A 23,715-nucleotide genomic window follows, 5' to 3' on the forward strand; every position below is an offset into this window, starting at 1 on the left:
ATTACTACATAATGACCTACTTTGTCTCTTTTTAGTTTTTTTTAACTTGAAGTCTACTTTGAAGTAAATATAGCTGTGCCTTCTCTGTTTTTCATTTGCCTCGGATGTCTTTTTTCATCCTTTACTTTCTGTCTAAGATTATCCTCAGTGGTGACATGAGTCTCTTGTAGGCAGCATATAGTTGAGTCTTGTTTCTTTGGTACATTCAGCCCCTTTATGCCTTTTGATTAGAGAATTTAATCCATTTACATTCAGAATAATTACTGATAGGTAAGGACTTACTAGTGCTGTTTGTTGTTTTGTGGATTTTTTTGGTTTTTCCTCCTCTATTCCTTTCTTCTCTTGTGGTTTGATGGCTTTCTGTAGTAGGGTGCTTTGGGTCTTTTCATCTTTTGTGTATTTATCTATTATAGGCTTTTGTTTTGTGGTTACCCTTAGCTTTACATAAATCATCTTATAACTGGTTTAAGCAGATAACAACTTAACTTCATTTTCTTGTTGTTGGGGTTTTGGTTTTTTGTTTTTGGAGAAAGGGTCTCATTCTGTCACCCAGTCTGGAGTGCAATGGTATCATCAAAGCTCACTATAGTCTCAAACTTTTGGGCTGAGTGATTTTCCTGCCTTAGCCTCCTGAGTTGCTAGGATTAAAAGCACATGCCACCACACTTGGCTAATGTCTTCTATTTTTGTAGAGACAGGGTCTTGCTATTTTACTCAGGCTTTGATGTGTTTTCATACTACTGTCTACAGAGACTGTATTAGTTTGCATCCCACAAGCAGCGTATATGTCTCTCCTCCTCCACGCCAACATCTATCATTTGGGGACTTTTTGATTGACACCATTCTCCTTGGAGTTAGGGGATATCTCATTATGGTTTTGAGTCACATTTCCCTAATGATTAGAGATGCTGAGCATTATTTCATATGTTTATTGGCCATTAGTCTATCTCCTTTTGAAAAGCTTCTGTTCATGTCTTTTGCCTTCTTTTTTAGAAGGCTGTTTGATTTTTTCTTGCTGATCTGATTGAATTCTTTATAGATTCTGATCATCAGCCCTTTATTGGATATATAGCATGCAAATATGTTCTCTCACTCTGTAGGTTGTCTATTCACTCTCTTGGTTATTCGCTAGCTGTACAAATCTTTTAAATTTAATTAAGTCCCATATGTTAGCTGCTTATGTTGTTGGTATGATTGCCTTTGGGGTTTTCTTCATACATTTTTTGCCTAGGCTGATCTCTATAAGAGGTTTTCCAACATTTACTTCTACAATTCCTATAGTTCCATGTCTTAGGTTTAAGTCTGTTATCCACCATGAATTAATTTTTTTGAGTGGTGAAAGGTGCTGATCATGTTTCAGTCTCTACACGTGGCTATTCAATTTTCCCAGCACCATTTATTGAATATAATTCTTTCCCCCAGTGTATGTTTTTGTCTGCTTTGTCGGAGACCAGATGGCAATATGAGGATGGTTTTTTCTGGGTTCTCTGATCTGATCTATAGGTCTACACCTCAGTTTTTGTGCCAGTTTCCTGCTGTTTTGGTTATCATAGCCTTGTAGTACAAACTTGAAGTCTGGTAATGTGATGACTCCCAATTTGTTCTCACTGCTTAAAATTGCTTTGGCTATTCAGGGTCTTTCCTGGTTCCATACAAAGTGTAAAACTATTTTTTCTAGATTTGCAAAAACTGATGCTGGCATTTTAATGATGACTGCATTGAATCTATAGATCACTTTGAGTGGTATAGACATTTTAGATGGTGATTCTGCTGAGGATGATATGTTTTTTCACCTGTTTACAATCTCCACAATTTCCTTCTCCTATATTTCATAGTTCTTTCTGTAGAACTCTTTCATCTCCTTAGTTAAATATATTCCTAGGTATTTTATTTTCTTTGCTGCTGTTGAAAAAGGTATTGAATCTTTGATTTAGTTCTCAGCTTGACTGTTGTTAGTATACTACAGTGCTACTGATTTGTGTAAATTGATTTGTGCTACTGATTTGTGTACATTGATGACACATAAACACCTAAAACTTTGCTGAATTTACTTAACAATTGCAGGAATCTCAATTCGTGTACATTGATGACACACATACACCTAAAACTTTGCTGAATTTATTTATCCATTCCAGGAGGCTCTTGGCAGTGTCTTTGGGGTTTTCTAAATATAAGATCATGCCATCAGGAAAGAGCAAAAATTGGACCTATTCTTTCCTCATTTGGGTTTCTTTGATTTCCTTCTCTTGTCTCATTGCTCTGGCTAGGACTTCAAGCACTATGTTGAATACAATTTGTAATAGTGGCCAGCCTAGTCTGGTTCCAGTGTTAAGCAGGAATGTTTAAAATTTTTCCCCATTCAGTATGATGCGCACTGTGAGTTTGTTGTATATATTACAATTTTGAGGTAAGTCCCATTGATGCCTATTTTGTTAAGAGTTCTTATCTTAAAAGGGTGTTGAATTTTGTCAAGTGTTTTTTCTGTGTCTACTGAGAGTATCACATGGTCTTTGTTTTTGCTTCTTTTTATGTAGTGAATTACATTGTTAGATTTGCATATATTGAACCATCCTTGAATCTCTGGTGTAAAACCCACTTGGTCATGGTGGATTTTTTTTTTTTTTATTTGCACCTGAATCAGTTTGCTAGGATGTTATAGAGAATTTTTGCATTTACATTCATAAGGATATAAGGGATATTGGTCTGTAGTTTCTGTTGTTGTGTCTTATCCTGGCATTGATATCATGGTGATATTGGCTTAATAAAATGAGTTGAGGAGGATTCCTTCCTTCTTTTTTTTTTTTTTTTTTTTTTTGAGACAGAGTCTCAAGCTGTCGCCTTGGGTAGAGTGCAATGGTGTTACAGCTCACAGCAATCTCAAACTCTTGGGCTTAAGTGATTCTCTTGCCTCAGCCTCCCAACTATCTGGGACTATAGGTGCCCACCACAACACCTGGCTGTTTTTGGTTGTAGTTATCATTGTTGTTTGGCTGCCCCAGGCTGGGTTTGAACCCACCAGCTCTGGTGTATGCGACTGGCACCTGGCACCCTAGCCACTGAGCTATAGGCCCTGGGCCGATTCCTTCTTTCTTGATGTTAAAGCATAGTTTTTTCTGTATTGGTATGATAGAGGCTTCCAGAATTGGTGAATTTAGAGCCACACCACAGGAAATCTCAGAATTAGTGTGGTATTTTGGAAGCCCAAATGCTTCTCTCCACAGGGAGAAGCTGCGTGCTAGAGATTCCTTTCCTGATTTCATTGTGCATGCCCCAGGTGCCTCCATTTTTCCTATCAGTTCAATATGGATGTTTCCTCAGTTGCCTGGTGTGTAGGAGTCTCTGAACAGGGCTCTGACTTTCTCTCAGAGGGAAGTGATCCAGGAATCGATACTTATTTGGTATGCTCATGGCTAGAGAGACAGCCAGGAGCCTCCTGTGCTGCCATGTTGCTGACCTTCTTCTCCTTGATCACTTTGTCAACTAGTTCCTTACACTTCTGTGGCATGATAGCCTTCTCACCTCCTTTCTCTCCTATGTCTGGACATATTTGAAAATGGTTGCTCTCCGCAGCAACAAGACCCTGGGAATAGTCTCTATCTCTGTCAGCGTCCCTCTTCCTCTGTTACATGTGCACACTTACACACATGCAGAACACACTCCATACATACATACATACACCCTAGAACCAGCACACACCCACACACACAATGTGAACGGGGGGACAACGCTGCTAGACCTGGCAGGGGCTGCAGTCCACAGTCCTACACCCTGAAACCCACAGTCTAGTATCTGGCAAGTGTACAGACAAACCCCGCAGGAATTTTGAGGGGCCAAAGTCTAACTGAGTTGTAAGGAACATCTATCACTACCACTTGTATTGAACCTCACATTGCCCTTGGATTTCAACAATAGCCTGCCATATCTGAAAGACCCAGGTTTTAAGGTGAGTCATGAAACAAGCTATTGATTGGCTTTTCTCCTCATTTTTGAAGTTATTTTTAGATTCCCAGATCTCTATCCTCATCACAGCCATCAGAAACAGCAAATGAAAATGAAAATAACTTTAGTTTCTCCCTGAAGGGCACTTGTGTAGACCAAATATAAAACTCTTAGAGTATAGTTATGGGGGTTATATATTTGGTGGAAGGCATGGATGTCAGAAGCTGATAACAGGAATAAAAGTAATGATCAAGGCCAGGTGTGGCGGCTCACGCCTGTAATCCTGGCACTCTGGGAGGCCAAGGCTGGTGGATTGCCTGAGCTCCAGAGTTTGAGATCAGCCTGAACAAAATTGAGGCTTCTATTTTCTAAAATAGAAAAACTCTAGCCAGGCATTGTGGCAGGCATCTGTAGTTCCAGCTACTCAGGAGGCTGAGGCAAGAGTTTGAGGTTGCTGTGAGCTAGGATGCCATAGCACTCTACCCAGGATGACAGAGTGAGACTCCGTCTGAAAATAAAAAAACAAACAAAAACAAAGTAATGATCATGATAATGAAGATGACTCCATTGATGAATTATCTTCTGTGTGGCAGCACATATTGGGCCTGTCATACACAGGCTCATTTAATTCTCCAGTAACAGGCTAAGCACTAGGTGGCAGAGCTAGAGAGAGAACTTGGACATTCCTGTTTTCTCCCACCCCATGTGGATCAAGTCCTGATACCAAACTTGCCATCAACTGGCTGTTGGGACTTAGTCAAGCCCTCAAATCTCTGCTCTCTTTCCTAAGCTGAGCCTCAGGTTCTTAATTGGCAATACAGGTATAATAACCCTGGCTGAGCTGGCTGTGAAGGGAAAATAAACTATTAGGGGACATTTCTTTGGAAAAAAATGTATAAGTACATTGAGGGGAGACATCAGACAAAAGAGGATGTAATCACAATCCCTATTAGGTGATATTTCATATTTTTCAAAGGCATTTCACCAATATTGCCTTTTAAATCTTCTTAAGAATCTTATAAGGTGCCCAGGGCCTTTTAAATCTTCTTAAGAATCTTATAAGGTGCCCAGGAAAGGTGCTATTTTCACTCTGATTTCCGCCTCAGTTTGCTTTGGCAGTTCAAGTCCCACCTCTGGGCCTCAGTTTCCTATGACTTCATATGCAAAATGAAGAATCAGAATCAGAAACTGGAGGACCATGGGCCAAACCAGGCTGGCAGAGGCTATCGCTTACCTTACATACTAGTTCTAACTTTCAGACATTCGTCCAGTGGAATTGGGGGGGGGGGTAGCTACTGTAGTTTGCCACAGCCTCCACTGGCTCCTGTTGTCTTAGTGTGATTTTTTCATGTATTTGCCTTATCTTGCTGAGCTCTGAAGGTATTTACATTTATAGCATTAGGACTAAAAGATCCCTAGGATCCCTCTCAGCTCTGAAATTCTGTAGTTTTGCAATTTACAGAGATACACAGTCCTTGTCCAGCATATCACACCGCTTGTTGACAGCCAAGTCGAATTTGGTTCTCTGACTCCTGGATCAGGTGGCTCCACGTAAAGACCACATTTCTCAGAGCCAAGACCAAGAAACAAATCCTCGATAAGCAGAACTTACACTTACAGACAGAGAACACCTCTCTTTTCAGAATATACTTTAGTTACGACAATTTATGAAAGGAATAAGTGAGGACGAGATGGAAATTCATGTAACGCAAACACAAATGCTTGGAACTCAAGCAGGGCATTAAACTTTTGTGTCTTAGATATCCTGAAGTTCTTGGGAACTTATCTGAGGGAAGTTATCAGAGATAAATTCACCTTGGTCAATGTTTTCCCAGTCTTTCTCTGGAAGGTATCAGGGTGAAAGGAACCAGCCCAAAATGTTGAGTATTCCTTTCCTAAATTAAGAATCATGAAGAATTTTATGGATTCTTAATTTGTGAATTTTACAAATTCTTCAAATAAGTTGACCAGTTCAGATTTTATGGATATCTACACATTGATTGACTGATTTATTTACGTATTTTTCATTGACATCTATTGTGGGCCTGGGACTATTCTTTGCCTTTGGAGAAATGACAGGGAATAAAATAGATAAAAATCTGTTTTTTTTTTTTTTAATTTATATTCTAGTGTAGCTTATAGTCTAACACCTCATATTTACTGTTATATTATTCATATTAAAAATAAACAAATTGGCTCGGTGCCTGTAGCTCAAGTGGCTAGGGTGTTAGCTACGTACACCAGAGCTGGTGGGCTTGAATCCAGCCTGGGCCTCCCAAACAACAATGACAACTACAACCAAAAATAGACAGGCATTGTGGTGGGTGTGTAGTCCCAGCTACTTGGGAAGCTAAAGCAAGAGAATTGCTTAAGCCCAAAAGTCTGAGGTTGCTGTGAGCTGTGATGCCACGGCACTCTACCAAGGGTAACTGCTTGAAACTCTATCTCAAATAAATAAATAAATAATAAATAAAAATAAACAAATTGGAGGGTGGCGCCCATTGCTCAGTGAATAGGGCACCGGCCACCTACATCAAGGGTGGCAGGTTTGAGCGTGGCCCAGGCCAGCTAAACAACAATGACAACTGCAACAAAAAATATAGCTGGGCGGGGTAGTGCCTGTGGCTCAGTGAGTAAGGTACCAGCCCCATATATTGAGGGGTGGTGGGTTCAAATCAGGCCCGGGCCAAACTGAAACAAAAATAGCCGGGCGTTCTGGTAGGCACCCCTAGTCCCAGCTACTTGGGAGGCTGAGGCAAGAGAATCACTTAAGCCCAAGAGTTTGAGGTTGCTATGAGCTGTGATGTCACAGCACTCTACCAGGTATGACACGGAGATACTGTGTCTCATAAAAAAAATAAAAAAACCAAGTTAGAAAATTATGTAGTCTATTAGAAGATGATAAGAGATTTAAAAAGAAATATAGTAGTACAGTCTAGCAAGAATGGCTGAAGGAGGAGAGGTGCCTTGCTGAGCACTACCAGGAGACAGGGCTCAGCCAGGGCAAGTGGGCAGAGGACACAGATTGGTAGAAAGTTCTTGACTTCTTACCTCAAAAACAAGATTAGTGTACCTCTGCAGTAGTTTGTGAGAATTAAATGGGAGAATGCTATAAAGCCTTTCACACCGTGCCTGGGACACTCGTTAAGACTTTTAATGTGCCACCATGTCCCCTAAATGAAGGACACAGATACTTTCTTCTTTTCTAGGGTGCTACTTAGGGGGGTGGGCTGGGGACACTTGGGTGAAAAAGAGAATGAGTCCAGGACAAGTGTCTGATATGGTAGATTAAAGTCAAACCCTGTAGCTTTTACTAACATTGAACCACGCACACATTCACTCTGTACTGCAGTCTCCTCATCTTTAAAATGTGGAGAATAATAAGATCTACCTCACAGGGGTGTCAATGAGACCATGCGTGTGAACGGTTTAGTCCATACTCAAAACAATGCTTGTTGCTGCTGTCACCATTGCTATAGTTTTCCAAGGTCTAGGCCAGGCATCTAAGTAGGAGGTTGGAGTGAAAAGGAAGGAGGCATTAAAGGCTAGAGTTGAGATGGTCTCAAAGCTGCTAATACGGTAACTTGAAAACGTGTTTCAAGACCACGTCCCTCCTCTGCCTGTGGCTCCGTCTCACTCAGCGGAAAAGCCAAAGTCCTTATGGAGGTCTATAAGGTCCTGCATGATCTGTTACCACACTACTATTATTCACCCCTCATTGTTTTGATCTGGACATGCCCACGTTTTGGCCCCACTGCCTTTGCACTGGCTGTTTTCTATGCTGGAATATCCCTCCGTTCAATATCTCCCTGGGTTCCCTCCTCACTTACTCTAGGCTTTTGCTCAAAAATCATTTTAGGGAAAAGCTTTTTCTAACTATCCTAGTTTAAAACAGCAATCCCTCATCTACCACCTTTCTGTTTTCTTTTTCTCAGTCGTGGTTATTGTCTCTGGCATACCATATATTTACTTGAATTTTTAGTCTGTCTCTTCCTCTAGGATATAAGCTCCACTGCAAAAACTGCACATCCTAGAACATTGCCTGACATGTGTTAGGTACTTATTGTTTTTTGATGAATGAATAAATAAGACATCCTGAACATGTCACCATTTATAAGGTTTCCTCACAACCATGCTGGCCTTTCCTTTGTGTCCTGGGAACTATAAGATCCTAGTCACTGAGGACATAGAGACCCCGAAGTGTGCTGAGAAACATACGCTAACTGCACAAGGGACTTCCAACATTGGGATTTGAGCCAGAATTCTGGCTCAGTGTGATTTCTCCTTTCTGGTCCTCAGTTTACCCAAATATAAAATAGGATCATAGTGGGATACTGCACAGGTGTCCCTCAAGGGGTTACTGGGATGGAAGGAGTATGGAGGGGTGATTAAGTGGATATAGTTCCAGGCCCTCGGCCTTGCCCTCCACTATAGAAGCTCCCCATCCATCAGCTTTATGACTGGATGGAAAGTTTCATTTGTAGGGAGCAAAAAAGTTATGTGATGCTTAAAAATGAATCTGAGAGCAGCTACTGTGGAAGCTGCCCTGGGTCTCTTTCTGCACTAAAGTTCTGAGACTCCCACAGTAGCTTTCTTTTTTTTTTTTTTTTTTTTTTGAGAAAGAGCCCCCAGCTATCCCCCTGGGTAGAGTGCCATGGCATCACAGCTCACAGCAACCTCCAACTCCTGGGCTCAAGCGAGTCTCCTGCCTCAGCCTCCCAAGTAGCTGGGACCACAGGCGCCCGCCACAACGCCTGGCCATTTTTTGGTTGCAGCCATCATGGTTGTTTGGAGGACCCGGGCTGGGGATTCGAACCCGCCACCTTAGGTGTATGTGGCTGGCGCCTTAGCCGCTTGAGCCACAGGCGCCGAGCCCCCACAGTAGCTTTCAACAAAAACATGTCCCTTTTTAAAAGTCAAAGTGGCCTCCTGAGGCTGGCTATGCCCTCAGAGGATGAGAGGCCTGTCACGAAGTCCCCAACTCACCTGAGACATGTGTACCACCTCAAACCAGCGCAAGATCCCTGGGAGCTTGTACGCAGTCATGAAAGAGGTTCTCTCGATCCACATCGACTGTCCACGGGCAGGGAGGGCATGGCAAGGGCAGGAAAGCAACACACTTGTGAAACCTGGGTATCAGAGAAGCAGACACCCAGCCAGCCCCCCAGGCCTCCCATCTACCCTGAAACAGAATAAATATTGCAAGACCAGAAACACACTCTCACCTTACCTTTAAGAATTCTTTCCCAACATGAAGTTTAAGCTCTTCTTGGACTTAGGGCAAGTAAGTTTTAACTTGGGTTTATTAACAATTTAAATTTGGGGGGCAATATTGAACATGTCTGTTTGTATATCTTGGCGGGGGGGAGGATCCACAGTGCTTAATAGATTCCTGAAGAGGCAGTGACTGCCAAAAGACTCAGCATCACAGTATAAAGCAAATAGCTGAGAGGAACGTGGGGCCAGCTGCTCATTCCAGCCTCAGCCTTTGGGAATAAAAGACGGGTCCTACTGGGCAAAGCACACCCAGGAGATGCTCACTCAGGGGATAGGGATGCCTGAATTGCCGTAGCTTTTTACTGGTGTTTGCTGGAAGGTTTGCCTTCCACACCCCTTCTCAACCTGAGGGTTTCTACCTACTGGGAATGCCTGAGGGCCTGTGGTTAGAAAGATATATCTGATACATGGCCTGGGTTCTATCTTAAGAGAGAAATGTCTCAAGAAATGAGAAAGCCAACCCAGTGGCAGAGCCTGTGGGATGGGTGTCCTTGTATTCATGGGTTGGTTTTATCTTCTTTGGTTTTAGATCAAGTTCCCTCCCGTTCCGAGGTTGGCAGATGCAGGCTCTGATGCTCAAGGTGGCCTGGGGGAATGAACCAGGGTAGTGGGGGAGATACTCACAGCAAATTCATTCTCAGGGTCGACGGTGCCCCTGCGCACAGGCCGGGAGTAGTGGAACCTTTGCACGTGGTTAGATTTGTAAAAGCTGAAAGACAAGAAGAGGAGCAGGCCCCTAGTAGTTGTGCCGAGCCGCTGACTCCCAACCTGTCTCCGCACTGTCCAGGGAGACTCATTACAGTGAACTTTAGGCCTGGCAGAGTCTTCATGGTGGCATTTAAAATCACAGGCACATAAAAGTGACTGGCACAGGTTTTCCTGGCAAGGTGATTTGAAAGGTAGACTGATCTTATGCCCTCACAAGATCATAGCATCCCTAAAGCATCCAAACAATTAGAATTCTAGCATTAATGCAGATAGGATAGCCTAGGTCACCATTTCCTGTGACTCCAACAATCAACTAGATGAGCCTAAGGTTTGAGCCTAATGTACCAGGGGGGTCCTCAAAGGATTCCGTTAACTATCTAAGCCATCCCCCCTCAAATCAGCCTTCCTGAATCCCTAGTGTGGTTCTAACATTGGCACCAGCAGGACGGTGTGCTAGCTGCATGATTGATGGCCCCTGCCCATGATGTCTGATCAAGAGGGTGAAGGGAGGCTGAGATCCACCCAGTGCTGCATCTGCTCACCCATGACACTGGTGAGGCTGCTGGCAGGGGCGATCTCCCCTGAAGGAAATGGTCCTTCCTCTCCCAAAGCAGATCCTTTTTCTGACTGCTCCACCCAGAGGTGTATTCTAAGACACTCAAGGTGCTCCACTGAGCATGAAAGGGATACACCCTGTGTCCCACAGAGCCCCTACCTCGTGGCCTCATCAATGACCTTGCAATCTGATATAGAACAGAGGGACAACTGCCTTCACACTGCTTCCTCTACTGTCCTTTACTGAGGCCTGAACACATCCACTGTCAATGTATAACCTTCACAAATGCTGAAAAGATGTTTCTTTGGGACCTCACATGCTCAGCATGACCAAGGCCCCTTTGCCCCCACCCTGCCTGTCACCTGCCCAGCCACACCATCTGGGATCAAACTGAGCAGCAGGACTTTCCCATCCAGCTCAGTGAATCCCCTCAACATTCACCAAGTATTCTTTGTGCTGCCGGAAAGCCAGAGCCTGCCCCTCCCACCTATCTTCGCTTCAGCCTTGTTCGGGGGTGATTCTAGAAGGAACCAGAAGGGTATTGGGATTGTCCTGCCACCACTCAACTTGGTGGGATCAAAGGGTATTGGTACTCTCCCCCATTCTTCTTCCCAGTGTGCTGTTGGTCTTACTTTATGATCTGGTCAGGCACAGGCTTATTCTTGAACCTGGGGTGTTCATCCAAGACCGGCTGGACAGTGAAACACTGGATGTCTGGAATCCCTGAGGTTAAGGACTTAGAATACAACTCAGTATTGTTGGCTGCCAAGTTTCGCAGGTCTCAGCTGAGACCTTGCAGGTCATCCCTTCTGGGACATGTTTTTATTGAATGATCAAGCTCAGTTTTCTGGCTGCCAACTAGGTACTAATGGTCAGCATGTAGTCATTAAGGTCCTTGTCAGTCTGTCACCCTCAACCCTATTCCAGATCTCAGCGCCTGCTAATACAGTTTGCTAGTGGCTCTGGGTTATCATTACCATTGCTACATTCTCATCAACAGTGATACCACCTAATACATTTATAGTTCTCAGTCTCTTGCAGAAAACATCTCCTGGCCTGACTTATTTTCTCCAATTTCATTGGGTAGTGGTATTAACTTAAATTGTCCCCATGAAGTTCAGAGAAGCCAGGTAACCTGTTGAAGGTCACACAGCTTGTAAGAACAGATCCGGGTTTGTATTTAGGTCTTATAACCCTAAGTGCAGAATTCTTTTACATTAGACTTTCCACTGAAAGGCTTGGGTGATTCATATGCATGCTAACACTGGAGAAACGCTGCTTTGTAAATAACATGTAAATAAATGCCATTTGGGGGCTGCGCCTGTGGCTCAAGGAGCAGGGCACCAGCCCCATCTGTGGCTGCAAGGTTGTAAGTAGCTGCATCCAGGCTCAATGGGAAAGAGCTCCATGATCAACTAGTGATGCCTGCCGTGGGCACAGACACTGGAGAGGCCCTGATTCCTTCATTCAGCAGACAACATCGGCAAACCAAATGAACAAAGTCAGTGGTCACTGGTCCCATCCTGACCCCCGCTTCCCTTTCCCTATCTTCCACTCCTTCCTTACACACATATTTTATTTAGGTGTTCAAGTTCTCTCCTCCCTTATTCTACCTGATGATCCCCCAATAATTCTAAAAAAATCATCCCTGGGCCTGACATATGTGCCAACTAAGGAATCAAAACTTCCTCTGCTGGCTTTCAAAACCAGGCTAACATGGTGGTAACCCACTTTTCCATCATTAATTATCTCTGGATATCCAACAAAACCTACTATTCCCTTTGCTTGGAACCTTTCCCTCATCATCATCTCCCTCTTGTGAACCTTTGGGCAGATGTCAAATATCACGGTACATAAACACGAAATTCACCCCTTACTGAGAGGCATTTTCCTTCCGTTAGCTCTCCATAGCAGTGGTTCTCAACCTGTGGGTGGTGCCCGCTTTGTAACATACATCCTTTGAAAATACATCCTGCATATCAGATATTTACATTATGATTCATAACAGTAGCAAAATTACAGTTATGAAGTAGCAACAAAAATAATTTTATGGTTGGGGGTCTGTATTAAAGGGTCACAGCATTAGGAGGCATCAGGAAGGTTGAGAACCACTGCTCTACAGCATTTGTCCACATTTCTCTCAGGACCAACTCTCCAGCTGCCTTCTCTCTCTCTCCCCTGTTCTGCCCATGACCCCCTACTTCTGGCCCAGATTGTGAACTTTCTCATGACTCTTTTACATATAAGAAATGGCCAAAACCTAATCTCAAATTAAATTCAATTCCCTCTGTCTCTCATCAACTTACTCTATGCTAGGGTGTTAGGGATTTGATTGTTTTACATCTGAAAAGTGTTTCTGCCTCTGAGGATCCCTCAGAGAGGACGATGCTGAACGCGAATGAATAAATCTCAGTGGAAGTATTTCTATCATCTTCAGGAAAACCATTTTCTTTCTCAAGACATCTGGCCAACAGCCTGCTCTAGGAAGGAGATCACTCTGGATAAAGTTTATGGCAAAAGTTGGCAAACTATGGCCCTCAGGTCAACTCACTGCCTGTTCTTGTGTGGACCACAAGCTAAGAATACTTTTTCTATTTTCAAATGGTGAGGGAAAAATAGCATTTTGTGATGTATGAAAACCATAAAAAGTTCAAATTTCAATGCCCATAAAGTTTTATTGGAACACAGCCATGCCCATGCACCTGTATGTTATCAGGCTGCCTTCCCACTTCCCAAACTAGAGTTGTAACAGAGACTGACTGTGTGGCCTACAAAGACTGAGACGTTTCCTGTCTGGTTCCTAATGGAAAAGTTTGTGATGTGCAGTTCTGGGGAATGTTCTAGGTCATGTCTACTGATTTAAGACCAAGGTTGTGACCGCTGGTCTTGGTCCAAAAGGAGACTCCAAACCCATCCTAGGGAAGCTTATGACACCAATACTCTCAAGTCATGCCCGGGAGCATGCCTGGCTAGACCCTCACACCAGGTGCTGAATCTATGTATGGAATTGTGGCCACAGACAACTGGGCAATAGAGTCCTACAAAGAGCCTTTTGCTTTTAAATATCTTGCCCTACATGGATACCTAAGTGATAGGACATGATATCTGTCACCTTCCAAAACTGTGTACCAGCTTCTTAACAAGTAAAAACAAGATAACAGAATATTAAGGACTCAAGATTTTGGTGAGAAGCAGGCCTGAGTTCAAATCCTCGTTCCATCAGTTTCCTAGCTGTGACCTTGTACAAGCTACTTAAATTCTCTGAACTTTAGTTTTGTTAGCAAAAGGCAGACAGAAATAATGCCCAACTGGCAGGATTATTATGAGGATAAAATGAAACAATGCACATACAATGCCTAGTACATGGTAAACGGTTAGCAAATAGCATTCTGTTCATCAATCTTCATGAAGAAATGATGGTATACTAGAACACAGGCTGTGAGACAGATAGATCTTGGGGTTTGAATACTAACTTTGTCACTACCTAGCTTTGTAACCGTAGATGAACCACTTTCCATCTCTACCCCCACATATTTTTTCTCTATGACACAAGGAAAACGAATACTTCCTCTCATAGGGTTTAATGGGGTTTAAAGAATGATGGTTATAAAGCTCTCAGTCCCACGAAAAGGACATGTAGCAAATGCCAGCCCTTCCCTTTTCTTTCACATCTATCTCCTGGCACTGAGCCAGGCAAGAAAACAGGCTTCAACATGATACGGTCCAGTCACGTGCACTCTCTCCCTGACCCCAAGTCAAAAGGCCCTGGAGCTGTTCAACACCAGGACACCCACTTTGAAGGGCCTTAGTTCTAATCCTGTAACCAGATTCACATTGCTAACCAGCCAGTCCCACCACCAGTTGCATTTCCTCCAGCAAATAACCGCAGCAGAGTAGGCATGAAGGGCAAGCGAGCATAATGAAAAGGTTATAGATGAATATTTATCACCCAAGGGAAAAATATTTGGATTAAGGTTCAGCAGATTTAGCAGACTAGCCATGCAACCTGTCAATCCCATTTTAAAGGCAGTAACTTAATTTGTGCTAAAGGGTGCAATGCAGGGAGCCGGGCTTAGTTAATGCTCTGCTCGGCTCAGCCGCTGGGCTTCCTCTGGCGTTTCTTTGTGCTCCGGCCACAGCGAGTCCTGCCTGCTGCCAAGCACCAGCTCCTGCCCTGGGAACACAATGCTTTCCTGCATCGGTGTCCCTTACACCACACACACCCCACCTAACCTTATTTGGTTTATCTTGTGTGACTGCAGCCCTGCTCCGTGTCCTCCCGTGAGCTGCTTCCTTCCCTGCCACCTCCCTCCTTTCATTCCTCTATTTGTCTATCTCGCTTTTCTTTCTTCTTTTTCTGGCTTGTTTTCTTTTCCTTTCTATCAATCAACAAATATTTACTGAGAGTCACTTTGCACCAAGCACCACGGGAGATGGGGAAATCGCTGCAGGGAATGAGGCAGAGCAAGGTTCTTCCTTCATAGACCTGTCACTGTTGTCCCAGCTCCCACTCCTGTGCCTCTAACAAGCACAAAAGACAATGACAAATTGAGATCAATTCTCTAAAGGAAACAAACGGGGTTTGAGACAACAGGGTCATGCAGAGTCCAGAAAAGGCCACGTTAGACATTATGAAGGCCTCGGAAGGCTCTTGCAGGAGGAAGCCCCAAGCAAGGCTCTGTGGGCAAGAGACAGGGGTGTGAGGAGCTGGGGGGAGGGCACCCTGGGTAGAGGGGACAGAGAATGTGCAGCCCAGGGGTGGGCACAAGCTGGGCATCTTTAAGGAACAGACACAAGGCTAGTGCAGTCAGAGGGACATGAGAAAGAAAAGGAGGAGTGGGGCAATGACATTGGACAGGCAGGCAGGGTTAGACCACGGACAGACTTGCAGGCCTCACTCAGGAGTTTTGCTTTGATCCTATCAGCAGTGTGGTGCCATTTCAGCTCTTGGAACCTGCTATACTCCACCCCCCCACCCCCCAACAGGCCTTGCCACACAGGCATCCTTCCCTCTGGGATACTCTCGCCATCTCCCACTAAGCTTCAGCTGGTTATCACTTTAAACATCACCGTCCTCAAGGCAGCCTTCTCTGCCCTCTCACCCACGGTGTCCTGTATGGCTTCCTCTTGGTGTGGATCAATAGTGAGATTAGCTGTTCAATGTCTTTTTTCCTTGCTACATTGTGAGCTCCCTGAAGAAAGGAACACTTGGTGAGTGTAAATCTCTGGTGCGTTTTATAATGCTTGGTACAGAGGGCTTGAGAATATTCATTGCAAGAATAAATGAATGGGTTCTCTGAATTCCAGGCTGGACACTAAAAGTGGCACCCCTGCCATGATTCTGGTAGCAGCTCTGAGCTCTCAGACGGGCCTTTGTGGGCTAAAGTCCTGGCAGGACTGCCCACATCTGGCCCTTGGCTGGGGTATCTTTTCTCCAAGGATACACTGGCCTGGGGCATTCTTCACATCGTCACCAGGGGCAGAGGTTGTGTTCATTTTCTCTGCGTTGGGGAACTGGCTCATCAGCTGCATCTGGAAATCTTCTCTCCGTTCGTACTCCTTCCCTCGGTAGATGAACACTTTGTTCTGCAGAGAAACGACATGCATCGGAGATTACAGGGCCCAGGTGTGAGGTGTGTAGCCCAAGCAAAGCTGGGGAGCTGGGAGATGGGGGAGATGGTGGGACTGGGGGTCCCCCAGTGGATCCCTCTCCTCTTGTTTTCCCCACCAGAAGGGAATGCTCAACTCACTGACCTTCTAGCTGAGCACATCACTTCTTAAAAGAAATAGTTTGGGTCTAGGGGGAGGAAAGATCATGGATTCTGGGAACTTCCTTCTTACTGTCCTATGTACAGCTTTCACATTAATTTCTCACTTGCGTTTCACTGTGTCGCACCTGCTCTCCTATTTACATGAGCACAAAATTCCCTCCTGCCTGTAATGGGCCGTGTGGGCTGGGTCTGTGGGCTGGAAGGGCTGAGCATGCAGGTTCTTCCTCATCTGGCTCCTAGCTCGAAGGCCATGGAAACACTCTTTACCCTTCCTGATCATGTCAGCCTTTCATAGACCAGTGGCCCTCCTCTGGGGGTGATTTTGCCGCCCATGGGACAAAAGCAATGTCTAGAAACACTTTTCAGTTGTCACAACTGGGGGTGGGGGTGCATCCTACATGCACAGGACAGCCTCCATGATGAAGAATCATCAGGTCCAAAATATCCACAGTGCTAAGGTTAAGAAACTCTGGTGTACAGCACAGTCCTGCCCTCTGTACTGCTTCAAACGGCCCCTGCATTCCTCTGTCCCAACCCAAGTCTGTTACTTGCTTCTCCATATCTGTGCTTTAAATCTGCTGGATCATCAGAGAAGCCTGGGAGACTTTTAAAAGTTCAGACTCTCAGGCCTTAATCCAGATCTGCTGAAATGGACTCTATGGTAGTAGGGCCCAGGAATACATATTTTACCAAGCTCCTCAGGGGATTCGGATGAGCAGTCCAGTTTCACAAACTCCCTCTAAAACACACCTAGAGAACCCTCACCATCTCCCCTATCTGCTGCTCACGGCGATCACACCAGCAAGCCCACTGTGACCTCCACATTGATTGGTAACAGTTCGTGATGTAGCTCCTGGCCTAGCCTGAAAATTGAGCAAGGTCAAAGATCAGATTTGCTATTTCCCTCACCCTAGAATTTAACCACAGGCTGAAGGAAACCTGTAGGTGACCTAATCTACCTCCTCTCATGATGGCTGAACAAAACACTAAAGGAGTGGTTCAGAAACTGTGTGGAGTCTCCAGGAACCCCGGAGAGTTCCCAAGACCCTTCTAGAATCACACAGGATCAAAACTGTTTTCACAATAACACTGAAGCTTTTATTTGCCTTTTTCACTCTCATTCTCTCCCGGGTGCACCGTGGAGCTTCCCACAGGCTGCACGGTCTGTGACCACAACAGACTGCAGACGCAGCTATGAGAATCTAGCCGTCCTCTCTTCAGTTGGACATTAAAGAGATTTGCAGAAAGGTAAAACAATCTCACCCTTCTCGCTGATTTTTTATTAGAGAATAGAGCTATTTTCTAAAGATGTGTATGTTAATGTGATGAATTTATTATTGTTATTTTTTAAAACAGATTTTTTAAAAATTTTCTTAGTTTTCATTTTTCATATGGTAGGTGTAACTGTGAGCCACACACGCAGTTCTTTGGGGTCCTCAGGAATTGTGAAGAGAACAAAAAGGTGCTGAAACCAAAAGGTCTGAGAACAGCTGCTCTATGGTAACTCCAGAACAGCAACAGCCTCCAGCCTCTCTCTGAACTCCTCATTCTCCTGACAGGGCGCTCACTACCTCACAGGGCAGCCCTACTCGCTGTGTAGTTAGAGAAACACAGCAGATGACAGATGCTGGTGATCTGGGAGGATTGATTAGGGAGTCCACTGGGGGTGGGAGCAGCACTCAGACAGAGGCGGGCACAGCTTCCAAGCACAAGCAGATTCTCAAGGCACAGACAGCTGGGATGACAAGGCTGGGGGCCCCATCCTGATGTCCAAGTCACCCACAGACTCACCCGTAGAAAGGAGGGGAATCCCTGACCATAGTATCCAACAGCAAAGTAGTCTGGTTTGGGCCTGAGAATTTTCATGATGTTTTCATAGAATTTTGCCTGCTGGATCTGAAAGAAGAAAACACAGCTTGTAACAACACAGATATTTATCAAATGCACATTCAACTCCAAGAGGCCACATTAGATTAGAGCTAATGGGCCAAGGGCACATATTTGCGTATCTGTGGCTATGTCTATAATCCCAATGGTAATGGCTATATCTGTAGGAGACTGGGTGTGTGTGGATCACTCCGCCTTCACTGGCACCCTTCCTTGCACTGTCCTCATAGCAATTCCACAAGGATCTCCACTTTGCAAATAGAGAAATGGTATCTCAGAGTGTAGCTAGTAAGTGTGGAGGCTCAGCCCAGTCCCAGTGTCCCCATCACCCCTCTGTTCCCACCTCCATGCACACTTGTGCACATGTTTGTGAGGCTTTACAGATGGATGAGTGTCTCTGGGTCCAGACGTTGCCCTCGTGTATGCATACCTAACATTTCACCTCCTCTAAGAGGCATATATTTTTCATATTTTTAAGATCTCTGAAAACAGTTGAAATCTCACTTTGCATTAGATGGCATCCCACACTTGCTGTTGGCCCTAAAGAAATCATGACATGGCACATAAAAAAGAACAGTGGATGGCATCTTCAATTTGATCCACTGTGGAGGACAGCTGTGGCCTGGCCAGGAGCCTGGGGGATGTGGAGTTGGTGCCAGCGTGTGCACACATGTAAGAGAGGGTGTGCATGATCTGTGATCACAACAGACTGCAGATGTGCGTGTGCCTCCGTGTTGGCAAACATCTGCGAGAATGTATGTGTGGGGCAGCCACTCGGTGTCTCTTGGTGCAAGGGCGTGTCTATGCATATTTGCATTAAATCTAACACACAACAAAACCAGCTAAGAGCTCAGTTGTTTTTAACAAGATCACTATACTATGCCTCTAGCAAAGAAAGCTGAGCAATCTGCTTCTAACATTCTGATTCTCATTTTATAATTCCCTGGAAATGGGTGGATTGGTCTCTCTAAATGGGCTAAAGAGGTGTCCGGTGGTCCAGGGGGCTAAGAGTCCTGGTCCTCAGCAGCCAGGAAATGTGGGGTTGCGGTGGAGGGAAGGCAGGCAGCCCCCCAGCCCTGCCTTTCCCTGCACAGCCCAATTCCCCGTCAAGTCCTGGCTTCTGCAGCAGGCTCAGGACAGGCTGGCTTCCCACACTTTGCACTTCCCCCACCAAATCACGAGCATCAATATGCTAATGGGAATAGCCAGATGGGGAGCATTTTAATGTGATTTATCTGTTAATCAGAAAGCGTGAATTTGTGTTTTTATTTAATTGGTTTGGTGATTTGTGGAACTTTTACTGCAAATGTAGCAGAGTGTTTATTGGGTGTGTAGCAGTGGCAGCAGCTAGCGCCACACAGGTACTCAATGCTCCGTCTGAAGAACCATCGCTGATGAGTTTTCCCATAATACCTCTCTCTGGAAATGTTTCACAGCCTCGCTCAAGTCCTGCTTCCATTCTTCTTCCATTTTCTGAACCCCACCTCGGCCCCGTGCCCCTCCTCCCAGCCCTCAGGTGCGCTGAGGCCCTGAGTGCCCCGGAGTCGGCCTCCCTGAGATGCCTTACCAGGTTCTGGCTGAGTAGCTCGTAGTCAAAGACCTCCATCTCGTACTGTTCCGCCAGCTCCTTGCACAGGCTGATGGCCTCTTCCCACATCTACAGAAAGGTCACAGGGACAAAGGTTAGGAGGCAGCTCCAGGCTTGCACAGCCCTTGCTGAGGAAGAGACACAGATGTTTCCTGGGCCTGAGCCACAAACCTTGCTCTGACCCAGCCGTATCCCTCACATGGTGGGGGTGGGGGGGTGACTTCCCAAGGGGGACAACCTTCTTCTGGTCTCTCACCCAATTTCTTGATAAATTATGGAGTAGGCACAGCCGTGCTTAGTTTTACATGCTCTCTGATTCTTCACATCCACTCTGAGAGGGAGCTAACAGCATCTTCATTTTCTAGGTGAGGAATGGGAGTGCAGAGAGGCCTAGCAACCTACCCTGGGTCAAATGCCCAGCAAAAAGCAGACCAGGATGCAAACCAGAGTGTGTGCATCTCTGTGGCCTCCATCTTCCTCCCTGCCTCCTAAGTAGTTAGTGAATGAAACTTTTGATTCCCTTAGCTTCCCCCAGAGGTGCTGGCCCCATTTTCCAAGAAGCAATGGTTCAGAGAAGTGAACAGTAAGTAGCCCCAGGTCTGAGAGTTTCTAGGGACCAAGTTGGGCCAGACTCCAGTTCTCCTGATGCCCAGTCCTGGGATTTTCCCACTCTGTCGATCCTCTTCTTGCTGAGGTTATTTGGTGAGGAGGGGGCAACACAGAGGTGGGAGTAGGGATGATATTAGAACTTAAAAAATGACAACTTTTTTAGTAGGTCGTCTCCATTTTAAAAGAAGAAAGTCTGAAAAAACAAACCATGGACCTAGGAGTTACTTTTTCTGTTCTGTCTTAGGCCAGAAGCCAATAGGTCACCTGTTATTTTATGCCTGAGGGGGTCAGGGACAGCTATAGAGAGGCAGGGGAGATGCAGGGTGGACCTGAGAGTTGGCAGTCTCAAGGGATACCCATCACATCTCACCTCTGGTTTAAAATGGAAAACGCAGCTAAATGGGGAAGCTTGGGGAGTGGGAGGAGGAGAGAAGGGAGATTGCCAAAATGCAGTGAGAGCTTTGTAGCAAAAGTGCTTTCTCTGCATCCAAGCATAAAAATAAATAAACCAAATGCCGAGTGGAGAAGCTGTGGCTGTAAACCCTTGGACAGCTTAGGAAGCAACATTAACATGCTTTATGTGTTAGGAGGAGGAACCAAGTCTACCACCGGGCTGGGCTGGGCTGGGGCTTTCTCTTCACCCTGAACTAGAAGGGGGTGGTAATACCCCTGGGGTAGGCTGGGGACTGTTTGACTCCAGTAGAGGGCTTTGCCTGTTCTCCAGTATAGTATGAACAGGGAGAGAAAGTGTTCCCCCCATATGCTACATCTCCCTGAGAGTCAGGGAAGGGGCTGACTCCCCTTCCCAGGAAGTCAGATGCCTGGGATTTCTAGATCTGCTGTGTGGTTATCAGACTGTCCGACAGTCATTGACCTCTCTGAGTTGCATGCAAATTGACCTCTCTTTGCAAATGGCAAAGTATACACATCAAGAGATGCGATAGTTGGGTTTTGAGGAAGGTAGAACAGTCCATCAGGTGATGACAAGATGGACCTGGGGAGTGGAAAGCCATCGTGTGTTCAGAGCCATGAGTCTCCCTGAGGAGGTGTGGAGAAAGAAAGCTGAAGGCGGTGCTGAAGAGTGTGAGCTTCATTCTAGAAGCTGTCACAGTGGTGGCTTTCAGGGTGAGCTCTACCCATCTGCTCCCTCCTCTCTGCTCCTGTTTGGTACCACCCTGTTCCTTTGCCCTCTCCCTCATTAGTGCACAGTATCAAAGGGAAATGTTAAAAAAAGATAGGCGTTGGCAGGCCCATTTTGCCAACAAGATGGTAAGATCCTTGAGGTGGGTGAGGATGGTGCCTTTGCCTCCCTGCTCAGCACAGAGTGAAATGGAATGCCTCGCACAGGACAAAGCTGGACACGCGCTTTGGGGGCTCTCACACCACCTCTTACTTAATCAGCTGGTACACAAGCAGCAGGGCAGAAGGTACAAGGGATGGCAGAGTTTCTGCCCTCAAGAGGCTTATAATTGTAAATTATAAAAACAGTGTTCCCTGTCTGCATGACTCTTGGGGATTTATAAGCTCTTCCACAGACATTATCTCATTTTGTCTTTCCAGGAAAGGTGGAGAGATCAGACTAAGACAGATGTAATGAACTGCAGTGACAGGACAGACCAAAATTAAGTGTTATATTATGTCCTGATGAGCTGTAAGAGGCCATCCAATTTGGAGGAGGGGCAGGTAAGATGGAAGACTCAAGAAAGGTTTAGTGGAGGAAGTGGCGGAGTAGGGTAATAGTGATGAGAATTAATCTTGATCAAGGTCTTATTATGTACCAGGTCCTGTGCATTTTTCCACCTGATTTTCACAGGTCTACTAGAAGGTAGGTATTAGTAGTATCTCTCAAGGGAGGCATGCATGGTAGAGAAGCCAGGATGGGGGCCTAGGCCCTCTAGCTCCAGAGCCTAAGCATGTGGTCACCATGCCCCATTTCCTATAGATTCGAGAACGAATGGTAGCATGCAGATTGGGGCTTTCTGAAGGTCCACTGGAGGCTAGAGCTGGGGGGCAGCTAACCTGTCCCATCTCCTAACCAAACTCAACTAAGCACCTTTGCTGTTTAGGTATCATTGATGGCACCACATTGTCATTCATCCAATAAATTGACCCTGCCTATATTTATTGAGTCCTGTATGCCAGGCTCTAGCCACTGAGCATTCAGCAGAGGATAAGACAAGTCTCTGCTCTCATTGGCATTCTGAAGTGGGGAGTCAGACAATAAACAAGTACAAATAAAATGGTCAAGATGATGTTTTGACCAGAGGGATGCTGCTGCTTTGTCTGGTGGTGGCCAGTGCCTCCTTGGGATGTGACATGTAAGCATAGCGCTGAGCAGTGCAGGGAGCCTCGCCTTCCAGCTTAGAGAAGGAATGCTTCAAGCTGAGAAAAGCAAGTGCAAAGGCCCTGCGGTTGAAAAGAGTTCCACTTAGAGCATATGAGCAAGGGGGAACCTGGTAGGGCACAGCTCATCTGTGGCGTCAAGAGCCATGGAAGGATTGTGTAGTTTATTCTAAGTAGAACAAGAAACCCACTGAAATGACTGTAAGCGGGTGAACATGACCCAATATAGGTTTTCTGATCACCCAGCTTCCTCTTGGGAAAAATAGAGCAAACGGCTCAAGATCCATGGCAGTGCCTAGGTGAGTGATGCTGATGCCATGAACGGATGTGGTAAGAATGAAACGGAGACATGAAAAGAAGTGATCAGATTTAGGATTTGGAAGGACATCTGACAGGAGCTGAGGGAACATTGAATGTAAGGGAGTGAACCGTCCCTTAGTACCCAGGGTCCCACAGAGAGGGTAGGGGCAGGGACAGATTACCTTTCCTTTGTCAAAGTAGCCTATGATGATCTCATAGAGCGTCTCCTTCAGCTGCCGGTGCGTCTGGGGGTGCTGCTGGCCGGTCTGCATGACCTGAGAGGCACACTGCTCATCTGACCACTGCGAGGAGGAGACACAGAAGTCACGTGGGGCCCAGAGGTTGCCCAGGGAAGGAGTCTCTCAGAATTAAAGGCAGAGATCACCCTCCCCAGGCCCTGTCCTTTCTCTCTACCTCTCCCAAATTCAGCTCATTTTTGGAAACCTGGGGTACCCCGGGGAGGCTGCCCTTTGGCACCACGAGTATCCTGGATGTTTGGAGGCTGCCTTCTTGGAAGGACTGACATCCTAAAGCAAACGAGGAACATGAGATTTTAGAACCATGCTGAGGAGGAGTCAGAGGGAGGCCTGCAAACACCGCTGGCTTCCTCACTGCCCTGGATGCAGGGGCCAGAGAGCAAGGTGCCACCCTACAATTTCCTCCAGGGAAGGGCCACCTGATGTTTGCTGAGTTGCACTGATCTGACTCTTCATTGACTGAATGAAGGTTGACTGTAC

The 23,715-nt window shown here is 45.6% G+C and overlaps 1 protein-coding gene across 1 annotated transcript in view; it reads right to left on the minus strand.

Moving 5' to 3' along the window:
- The window catches only part of DOCK2 (dedicator of cytokinesis 2), a 430,752-nt gene that overhangs the window by 17,735 nt on the left and 389,302 nt on the right, over positions 1-23,715 (minus strand). Inside the window, exons 38-44 of the mRNA XM_023515279.1 lie at positions 23,161-23,280; positions 19,706-19,795; positions 18,043-18,147; positions 15,925-16,066; positions 11,113-11,194; positions 9,841-9,925; positions 8,926-9,012 (exon numbers count right to left, since the gene is read on the minus strand). Coding sequence (XP_023371047.1) covers positions 8,926-9,012; positions 9,841-9,925; positions 11,113-11,194; positions 15,925-16,066; positions 18,043-18,147; positions 19,706-19,795; positions 23,161-23,280 — 711 coding nt within the window. The remainder of the gene's footprint in view (positions 1-8,925; positions 9,013-9,840; positions 9,926-11,112; positions 11,195-15,924; positions 16,067-18,042; positions 18,148-19,705; positions 19,796-23,160; positions 23,281-23,715) is intronic.

Source organism: Otolemur garnettii, unplaced genomic scaffold (genome assembly GCF_000181295.1).
Source record: "Otolemur garnettii isolate 467f Iridium unplaced genomic scaffold, OtoGar3 scaffold00003, whole genome shotgun sequence".
Taxonomy (NCBI): Eukaryota; Metazoa; Chordata; class Mammalia; order Primates; family Galagidae; genus Otolemur; species Otolemur garnettii.